Source organism: Myotis yumanensis, unplaced genomic scaffold (assembly GCF_028538775.1).
Source record: "Myotis yumanensis isolate MYYU_CA2020_CCGP unplaced genomic scaffold, mMyoYum1.0.hap1 SCAF_13, whole genome shotgun sequence".
NCBI lineage: Eukaryota > Metazoa > Chordata > Mammalia > Chiroptera > Vespertilionidae > Myotis > Myotis yumanensis.
In genome coordinates this window covers 49,458,568-49,469,103 of record NW_027223764.1, presented here as the reverse complement: position 1 = coordinate 49,469,103, position 10,536 = coordinate 49,458,568, and the positions used below count along the sequence as shown (strand labels likewise).

Genomic DNA, 10,536 nt, shown 5'->3' with positions numbered 1-10,536 from the left:
AGTGGTCAAGAAGAGGAGGAGGGGCTAGCAAAAGAGGATGATAAGGAACTGCCTTAAGGGGACACCAAAGCAAGAGGAGGGAGTGACAGAGGAGGGAGTGACAGAGGAGGGAGTGACAGAGGAGGGAGTGACAGGAGGGAGTGACAGAGGAGGGAGTGACAGGAGGGAGTGACAGAGGAGGGAGTGACAGAGGAGGGAGTGACAGAGGAGGGAGTGACAGGAGGGAGTGACAGAGGAGGGAGTGACTAGCTGGGTTGACAGTTTGAGGAGGCAGAGGGCTGAGGAGGAGCCTTTGGATTTTGGAGACTAATTTTATCCCTTGCAACTGGGAAAGCAGGCTGGCCCTTCTTCCTCTGACAGAGCAGACAGTGAAGCCAGTTTCATATTTTATTCTGAGAGAGGAGTTCCATGGGAGCCCTTGGCAGGCCTAATCCCACAGCTCTGTGCAGAAGCCCGGCCACAGAACCCTCAGCTTGTCCTTGTCATGTAGCAGCACATGGGTCTGGGCCAGGCTCCTGGACCACGGCTGCCCCACCCACCCCTCGGGCTCAGAACTCGCAGATCACAGGGCGACTCTCTTCACAAGGTATGTCGTTCCACAGGCCGTTGCTGAAGATCTCCACACAGTCCTCATTGCCCTCATCATTGTTGGGCTCTCCAGTGTTCCAGTTGGAATAGACCAGGGGCTCCCCTCCAGGGTAGGTGAACTTCCCCTTTGTCTTGGAGTCAGTCATGCTCAGGAACACACGATCATTTTTCTCAACCTCGACCAGTTGTCGCAAGGCCTCATTCTCAGCTGCAGAGCGTGGGGAGGGCAGCTGCCCCCCGGCCTGTGCGCAAACTCGCTGTGCCTCCTGGAAAGGTTTCTGAAAGCCTGCTGCCTTGAAGACCTTCTGGCCAACACCTCGGCCGTTGGGGAAGAGCTCCACTAGGAGGAGAGCACAGTCAGGTTGGGGCTCTAGGGGCACCTGCCAAAACTCGATGGCTCTGAGACCTTTGTGTTCCAACTAGAGCCCCGGGCCTCCCATATAGGGCCTCAGAGCACCAGCTAGGACAAAGGTGAGACCCCGGCTCCATGGTGCGCTCTGGGAATTGGATCTGCCTGTCTAGTTACAGGTGAGAACACTGGGCTCAGAGAGGTAAAGTGAGAGGCTCAACTTTATGTGACCATCACATGCAGAGTTGGGGGTCACCCTTATCTGATCTCACACTAGAGCTGAGACGTGCTCTTTCTATTGCACCCCATGGTGCATGGCAGAATCGGTTTCCCAGCTACTGGGCAGGACTGGGAAGCTTTGGCATCGTGCAGCAAAATGGCATCGTGCAGCCTCTGAGAGCTGGAAAGAAGGATGGTGCTCCCTCTGACCTCACTGTGGACCCTGCATAACAGCAGGGCATGTGGCATTGACAGGGAGGTCCGTGCCGCGTGTGGATGTGGGAAAGAAGAGGAGAGGGTGGGCCATCTGAGGGCAGCGCTGTGCTAATCTCTGCACTGTGTGCGCCCAGTGCTGGCCTCTAGGTGTGCATGTGGGTGAGGCTGGAGAGTTGGGAGAGAGGACAAGGACAGCTGAGAAGTGTGCATGGGTGTCAGGGGCAGGAGAGAGTCAGTGCTGGGCAGAGGCCTGTCTGGGAGTCAGAGGGCCAGGTATTCAGCCCCGCCTTGGCCATGACTGTCCAGGTGGTCAAGGGAAAGTCACTTCCTTTTTTGGGGCTTCCAGTTCCTCATCTCTAAGATGGGAATACAGTTTATAAAAGCATCACCTGTGTGACATTCAACTATATCTTTTCATTCCATCTCATTTTCCATCCCTTTGTGTGTGTGCGTGCGTGCTTTTATATATTTTTATTGATCTCAGTAAGAGAGGGGGAGAGAGAGATAGAAACATCAATAATGACAGAGAATCATTGATTGGCTGCCTCCTGCCTGCCCCCTACTGGGGATCAAGCCCACAGCCCGGGCACATGCCCTGACCAGGAATCGACCCATGATCTCCTTTTTCATAGGTCAATCTCATCTACTGGGCCACGCTGGCCGGGCTCATTTTCCATCCCTTTGACTTCTGGGTTCGTGCATACAAGCCTTCAGGGTTCCTGAGAGGGCTGTGCTCCCCAAAGGGCTGGTGAGGAGCCCAGGCTGCACCCCGATTCACTGGGACCCTTCCACAAGGGTTCAGGGGGCAGACTCTCCACAGGCTCAGGAGGGCACCCAGAGCAGCCCTGGACAGGAGTTCCTCTGCCATTCACTACATGCACCCGGGTGGGTCTGTGTGGGCATACACGAATATGGCCACGTGTCCATGTGAAGGCACATGGGAGCACTGAAGGCCCACCTGTGTGTGTGTGTGTGAATATGCGTGTGTGCTCATGGGTGTAGATGACGTGAGGTGAGTGATGGCATGTGTGTAATAAACACATGTGGCAGGTGCATATCACGAATTTTCCTATGTTTGCATCAGTGTGCATGTGAGGGAGAGAGTGCACATGCATATTTGTGGAGAGAGGGAGACATACCAAATGCTTGAAACCTCACCCTTGGTACGTGGGTACTCAGTGGCCTTAGGTATGTAGGAGCCAACCCTATGTCTCACCCCTGTGTGCTCTCCTCCTTCAGAAACTCCTCTTTGGATCAATGAGATTTGCTGAATGATTTGAGCTCAAAGCTGACATGGGGAAAGCGGGAGGAGGGGGGGAATTAGGGACTGAGGTGGAGATGCCCACAGGCACAGGCACTGGGCTGTGCTGCTGGAGCCTCTGACTCCTCAGCACCCAGGTTAGGGGAGAGTCTCCACCATGAACACCCAGGGAGGAGGGGAGAGCCCAGCACTGGCAGAGCCCAGAGGCAGCCTGCCCCCTGCTGGACCCAGGGCCTGTCTCAGGTGAGTCTCTCAATGGCCACATGCCAAGGTCAGACCGTCACAGCCTTGATCCCAAGCACAGCATCCCAGCCGAAACTCTCAGGACAGTGTCAGGAGTCACTGCTGCTGTGGGCTGGGCACAACATCTTGAGGGGTTTGCACACCTAGCCCCATAGAGATAAGAAATGCATCCTGGGTAGTGGGGTGTCCAGGGACCAGCACAGGTTGGCAGGAGGGGAAGTCTGAACTGCACTGGGCTTGGGGCATTGATCTGACTCGAGTCACAGGTGGCTGTGATATTGGGGGCTGGAGCCTGGTAGCCTTGAACATGCTGGAGCCAGCCCACTGAACTGGTGTAGGGGCCACACCCTGCTCCGTGTCCCTTGCATTTGCTTCCATCTCCTGGACCATGTGGCTGCCCTGCTCTGCCCTGCCCTATATTAGCCCCAGGTCCTGCCCCAGTCCCAGGTCCAGCCCATCGTCCAAACCCACTAACATCCTGGAGCCCCCAGTCCTAGACCCAGGCCTGCCTCATGCCTGGCCAACTCCAAACCCAAACACAGACCCTGCCTGGGGCCTGACCTTGGCGACTGGCTCAAGTTCAGTCCAGGTCCAGAACTCACCTTTCTTATACTGAAGGAAGGCTCCCTGCAAGGCCTCCACCTGCTGCCTCAGATTAGCGTTGTCTGCAGGAGAGAGAGGCCCAGTGTAGACCAGTCCCTCACAACCAGGGATTGGCTCAGAGTCTCGGTCCCAAGGGAAGGGTGCTCAGTGACAGGCTGACACAGCTGGCCCCTGCTGCCCACAGGTCACTGAGGCTCTGTAGTGAGCACACTGTGCCCTGAGCAGGTCCTGGCACCCGACTAACTCTGATCCAGATGGCATTTCACAGCACATTCTGAGAGGCTGGGAGCACATCCCTGGCGGGGTGGGGAGGGGGGAATTGCATATCCCTGAAGTACTCCCCATCCCTGGGTTATTTGGTGCTCACAGCTGTCTGATGAACAGGGAAGAGAGCTGAGCTGTCCCAGTGATCAGGTGGCCCTCCCCCGAGCACAGGGTCTATCCAGAGCCTCATCGTCCTACCTCCGGCCTGGCAGCTTTTCCCAGTTTCACACCCGCCTCCTCCCCCCACAATGGACTGACCACTGAGCTAGAGGGCCCTCCTCCGTCTGCACCTGATGGGGTGCGCAGAGCCAGGGGAGGCGACCTTACCTGAAAGCCCACTCTCTCCCTTTGGTCCTCTCTCCCCAGGAGCACCTCTGTCCCCTTTCAGTCCTGGGGGGCCTCTGGCACCGGGAGGTCCCTGTGGGCCCAGAGGTCCTGCAGGCCCTGAGATCAGACAAGAAGAGGTGGGTGAGCTCAGCACACATTTTCCCGCATTTTCCCCCTCCAGCATATGGACTGTGCTATTGTCCAGCAATACACCCTCCCACGTACAGTCTGTCCCAAAACCAGCCACGCACCCTCTCTGCACACTACTGTCCCATCACCCAGCACCCAGCCTTCCCAGGATGCAGACTGTCCCTGCTGCTCACACCGCACTCTCCCCAGTTACAGAGCTCAAGCCCAGTGAGGCACCTCCTTGCACAGACACCCCATGACCAGTGCTGCAGTTCAGAGCTGGCGGGGTGATGGGGGAGGGACAGGCATCTGCAGCTTCAGATGGACACAGGAGGACTGAAGACCCACCCCAGCTTTTCCCATCACTCACCTTCTTCCCCTGCACTCCCAGGAGCTCCACGCTCACCAGGGGCACCTTTCTCTCCTTTGACACCTGGGGGGTCTCTTGTCCCTACCAAGCCCTGCACGCCTGGGGCACCCACTTCTTTTGAGGAAGGAACAGATTGGGACAAAGACTGCTGAGAGTGTGTGCAGCCTGGATCATTTCCTCGGCTCCACGTGGAGAAGGAGAACTGGGGGGGCTTTGCACCCCACTATCTGGGCTCTTCCAGATGTGGGGGTTTGGGGGGCAGGGGCCAAAGCAGAGCCTGCCAGTGGTGATGGCCTGGCTTCCCTGGCACGCTGAGCATCCTTAGGTCACATCATGGGTTGCCACTCTCACTCCTCCCTCTCCCTTCCGGACCTCCACACACCAACCTCCTACCTTTGGGCCCAGGCTCTCCTTTGGGGCCTGGTTCGCCTTGGGGTCCTACATTCCCCTGCATTCCTGAGGGACCCTCTGGTCCAGCCGGCCCGGGCACACCTGGAGGGCCCGGAGGTCCTGGGAAAAGGAACCAGCCAGTCAGTGCACGGAGTCTTCTCAGAAGGGGGAGAGTGTGAGAAGGTGAGAGCAGTCATAGAGGTCAGAGAACAGCACCATCCTACAGACGCCGCCCAGCAGTATTACAGCCTTCCCTGTGTGAACTCAGTGCCACCCGCAGGGCACCCTCCTTCCTGGGATGGGTATGTGCATCCTCCTGCATGGCCTAGTGGCAGGCATTGCAGTCCATGCCCACTGCTCACCACGTGGCCCCGAGTCTCCCTTCGGTCCGGGTTCTCCAGCAGATCCATTGTCCCCTTTGGGCCCAACTGGGCCAGCAGGTCCAGGCATCCCCATGGGCCCTGGAGCTCCTGGTGAACCTGCTGCAGCAGAAGAAATGGGCATAAACCTGGCCCTGGGCCTAGGAGGAACAGCACCTGCAGGTCAGCCCCTGCATTCCTTCAGGTTCCGCAGGTGTAGACATTCCACCTCCACACTCCTCATTCCAGTGGTGACCCAGGAGTGGGCTGTGTACATCCCCATTTCACAGGCCAGGAAACAGGCCTGCCAGAGCTGTTATGGGGACATGAAGCCAAGAACTGTCTGATTTCCATACAGTGCATCCTCCCTGCCCCGAGGCTCTAGGATTTACAGCAGGGGATCTGCCAGCTTTTACCCTGGATCATGGACTCCTGGCTTTCCCCTTCCTAGGACCAAACTTTATATCAGAAATGATCCCTGACATGAGTCACCAGGGAAATGCAAATCAAACCCAAGAGATATCATCTCACCCCTCCTAGAATGGTGACTATGAAAAACACAAAAGATCTCAAGTGTTGATGAGGAAGTGAAGAGGAAGAACCCCTATGCACTGTTGGTGGGATTGTAATTTGGTGCAGCCACTATGGGGACCAACATGCAGTTTCCTTAAGACATTAAAAAGATAATTTTTTTAAAAAGTATGATCTAGCAATACCACTTCTGGGTTTTATCCAAAGGAAATAAAACGCTAATTTGAAAAGATATCTGTACCCTCATGTTCATTGAGACATTTTTTACAGTAGCCAAGAGGTGGAAACAACCTTATAGTGTTCATAATGGATGAATGGATAAAAATATCACACACATACACACACACACACACACACACACACACACACACACACACAGTGGAATATTATTCGGCCATAAAAAAAAATCCTATCATTTGCCACAACAGGAATGGATCTTGAAGAAATTATGCTAAGTGCCATAAGTCATACAAATTAAGACAGAGACAGTATGATCTCAGTTATATCTGGATTCTAAGAAACAAAACAAAGAACCTGAACTCATAAATGCGGAAATCAGATTATTGGAGGTTGCATAAGATGGGAGCTGGGTGGTGGGCAAAATGCGTGAAGGTCAAAAGGTACAAACTTCCAGTTATAAAATATGAGCTCCCTTTCCTCCTCTCTGTAGTGCATTTAGGTAAATCCTTTTGATCAGGCCAGAGTGTGGGGCCACAGGGTCTCATCTTTGCCCACCTCTCATGCAGTAGAATTTAGTTAGATATTTCACACTCTGCACAGAAATCATTCAACCACATGAACAACCATAAGTGCCTGCAGCTTAGTTCTATGGGCCCCCAATACCAATCATTTACACACAATTTGCTCATTGTTGTGGTGAAAGGAATCAGAAGATCCTAGGGGAGGAATCCTGACAACTAGGGAAGGGGAATAACACCTCCGGGCTCAGGGCAGCCTGTCATTTGCCAACTGGTAACGAGGTGCTTTAGGTGGACTGAATGTCTAGGGGACTTCTTCACAAGGAGATGGGTTTCCATTTCCAGGGCTTCCACAGCAGAACATCCAGAGTTGCTGAGTTGGTTACAATTCCAGTGCCCACCCATGCCCACCAGGACAAGCCCATGGTCCCAGCTCTACCTGGATTCCCCTTTTTGCAAAGGCGGCCGTCTTTCACATTTCGTCCATCACGACCAAGCAGGCCATTCTCCACAGGGCTACACTTGACCAGGGTGCAGTCATCAATCAAAGGTTTCTGGGGAAGGGTCTTCACATTTGCTCCCCATGACCTTGGAGGCTGTGTGAGTAGGACCAGCACGGAGAGGAGAAGAAGCATGGCCTTGAGGGGTGGACAGAAAGAGAAAGGACATGCTCTTGGTTCCAGAACGCGGGTTAGTGCTTAGCCCAGCGCCCAGAGTCAGAGAGGCACTTTTCACCACCTTGCCCCTTCTGTGGGATCAGGAGCATCAGGACTCTGAAAGCAATTTAGGACAAGGCGGCCATACAGTCTGGCCTGGGAGGGCATGAGTTATCCAGCTGAACTCTGACATGGTTATCAGCAACATCTACCTCTTCTCAGATGCCCCGTTTTATACCTTCTAGTGACTTCCCTTTCACTGCCATCGGCACGGCTGGGATGTGAACTCCTCACTGAGGCCACCTGTCACATCAGGAAGGACTCATGAAGTGCCTTTGGGCAGGACAGTTCCCTCTTTGAACCTCCTTCTCCCTGTCTGTGTCAGCAAGGTGGCTGGGCAATCCCATTTCCTGTCACTTGTAGCCTTGGATGGACCAGCACTGGTGGTTTCAGTGCTTGTCTGGAAAGAGCCAGAATGCTCAGTGACATGTGTCCTAACACAAGATCGGTACACGGCTACATGTTTGCAGGTGGTCTGCCATTCCTGGACTAGAAGCTGTATCCATGAAGAAAGTTCCAGATGGAACCCAGAAAAAGTTCTCAGAAGAGCTGGAGAGACCCTGGGACGCATAGAGCCCTGCCCCTCCACCTGGGACGACTTGGGAGAGGGGCCTCGTGGAGGAGGGCATGTGAGGTGAGCTCCATCAGGGAAAGGGTGGTTTTAGGTGGAGAAAAAACAAATGTGCAATAGGGTGTCCAGTGACATGTGAGAGGGACTCTGCAGCTAAGTGAGGTCAGGGTGGGTGCAGGGCCTGGTCACTCCCAATGGTGGGCTTCTTTCCTCTTGAGAGAAACCTTAAAGTTAGGAGCCAGGAAAGCGCACACGGGAGATGCAGAGGCTGGGAACAAGCCTGAGGGACAGAGCAAAGGAGAAGGGATCCCCAGGCAGCCTGAGGGGGAGGCAGTGGAGGGCCTTCCTGGCCACAGAAGTGCTTTCTTCTCCACCTGCTGGTGGTTCTGGGCTGCGGAGGACCCTGTTGGCACCAGTTCTTTCTCATTCTGAGTTTACCACTTCCTCGGGCATCATGGGAGTCTCTAAACACCAGGCAAGCTCACAGGCCAGCAGCGTGACACTTGCTGGGGCAGAGGCTCGGCCATAAGCACCAAAGGCTCCAGCAAGAGCCAGGGCATTGCCCCCTGGTGTGCAGCAGCCACATCAAGGGGCCTGTGCCCACATCTGGGGAAGAATGAAAAGCCACAGGCATTCTGCCCAACAGCTCAAGATGGCACAGAAGGCACCACAGCTCATTGTAGGAGAAAGGGGCCTGGGCAGGAGCCCCCTCACAGGGTTGGAGACCTAGGCCTGGGATGAGGCTTCTTTGCTGGGCCTACAGCGGTATTGGGCAGAGCCACATCCCCTTAAACCACATAGTGTTCCCTTTATGCCTCAATGTCAGACTAAAGTATTATTGAAAAATGACTCCTCTAAAAATTAATTGGAAATCAGTAAACTTGTCTAGTGGGTGTATTTTTAAAACAAAGATTTGAAGCTAAGAGAAAACCATGTTTATCCATGTCCAATGGGCAGTTGGCACCAGGATGGACTTTAACCCTGGGCCTGGGAATGCCGGGGCTATTTCTCCTCATCCACCTTCCTTTCTGAAGAAATCAAGGATGGAGAGAGCCAAGCGAGAAGTTGAAATTGCATTCCTACCTGAGGCTTCCTGACAATGGATGTGGGGTCCGGGTGGGTGTCATATTCCACTCAACCACCCGGCCCCAGCCCAGAAGGCAAACCTCCCACTTAGCAAAGGAAGCAGAGTGAGGGGCAGAAGAATGGTCCTTCTACCCACACTATGTTGCCCGCTCACACCCACACCCACACCCACACTCACACCCACACCCACACCAATACCTCCCAGAGCAGAAGAGCTACACAGACCCTGTCTTCCTCAGCACCAGTACATTAGAGCACCCCAAATGGGCAGGGGGACATTCGCTGGAGACAGAGAAAACAAAAAGAGAGGCAGGCACAGACACTCACCATTGTGTCCTCGAGGGCTCAGGGTCTCCAGGCAATGAGCGCTTCCTTGGCCCAAACGCACTGGCTATTTATGCTGAGCCACCCGGTGTTGGTCTTTTAAGAACTCTTTTGAACAACTTTCTTCCTTGTTGACTCACACTCACCACACCTGGGTTCAGGAAACTTGCCACTACACACATGTCACCTTAGAGTTCACAGAGAACCCTCAGTGCATGACTTCATCTGAACATCACTAAGCTCTGTGAGTTCAGCGGCATCATCAATGTCTGGATTTTACAGATTTCCATGATCTGAATTCCTGAGAAAACCAAAGACAGGGAAGCAGAGTGAGGGGCAGATGAGGAAGCAAGTTGCATAATAACCTACAACTATTGCAAAAGCAATTGAATATTTCAAGAGCAGGGCTTGCTGTACCAACTTCTCTTTGTCCTTCACCTCAACATTACTACCAGATAGTGGGAAAGAGCTGGGAGCTTCTTGGCATTTCTGGGCAGGGGTGGAGGAGCTAGAGGGGTTGCAGAGGCTGCAGCATTCTGTGAGGACAGTGGCAGGGGAGCTGCCACCTGCAGGGGTCACTCCTTAGCTTCCTGGTCTAGATGTTGGAGAGCCCTCACTTGCTTTCTATGGGATGGATGTCCTTACATCCTTGCCTTCATCTCTCCACTTCCTTAGCTGGTGTTTCCTCTGTGTATTGCTCTAGGAAGCAGTTTGGACCCCTGAGCCTCTGATACACTATTGCGGGCATCCCCCAGGAAACTCTCACTTCCAGTGGCCATGGGGCAGTTGCCTGCCCTCCTGCTGTTGCTGTCATCTCCGCTCCCTTCTAGATCCCTGTGGCTTCACCTCTTGCATCAAGCCTTTGCCTAGGTCCAAACACCAGCTGCCTATGCCCGCAATGCTCTCCTTTGGCCACTCCATTGGTGGTGCCGACTGCTCCTGGGTGTTGTTGCTGCTGTGGCATCTCCTTGTGTGTGCAAGAGGCTCTAATGCCAGTTTCCTCGGCTGGTAGGAAAGGGTCTTGTTTTCCATAATGCAATTTTTTGAAGGAGGATCCCATAGTAGAGCCACTTGTGCCCCAAATGATAAAACTCTTTCATTATTAACGTCCCCATCCTAGGATGCTTGTGTGCCTCCCAGAGATCTGCATCAGCATGGAGGCTGAACTGAACTGAACCATTGCTCTCCACTCCCCTCAGAGCCTACCTTACAAGTCTGATCCTGGTAGCTACACAAACTCCTACCTATGGTGACTTTTATTTCAGAAGCCCTATATGTTTTCTCTGTTTGCA

The 10,536-nt window shown here is 53.9% G+C and overlaps 1 protein-coding gene across 1 annotated transcript; it reads right to left on the bottom strand.

Annotated features, from left to right (window-relative positions):
- Nucleotides 1–380: 380 nt before the first annotated feature.
- Nucleotides 381–7,083, bottom strand: LOC139022066 (pulmonary surfactant-associated protein D-like). Its single transcript, XM_070433086.1, has 6 exons — nt 6,987–7,083; nt 5,322–5,441; nt 4,963–5,079; nt 4,071–4,187; nt 3,479–3,541; nt 381–928 (listed from the first exon to the last, which is right to left on the bottom strand). The coding sequence occupies exons 2-6, from the start codon at nt 5,413–5,415 to the stop codon at nt 549–551; spliced, it is 771 nt and encodes a 256-aa protein (XP_070289187.1). The 5' UTR covers nt 5,416–5,441; nt 6,987–7,083; the 3' UTR covers nt 381–548.
- Nucleotides 7,084–10,536: the final 3,453 nt, after the last annotated feature.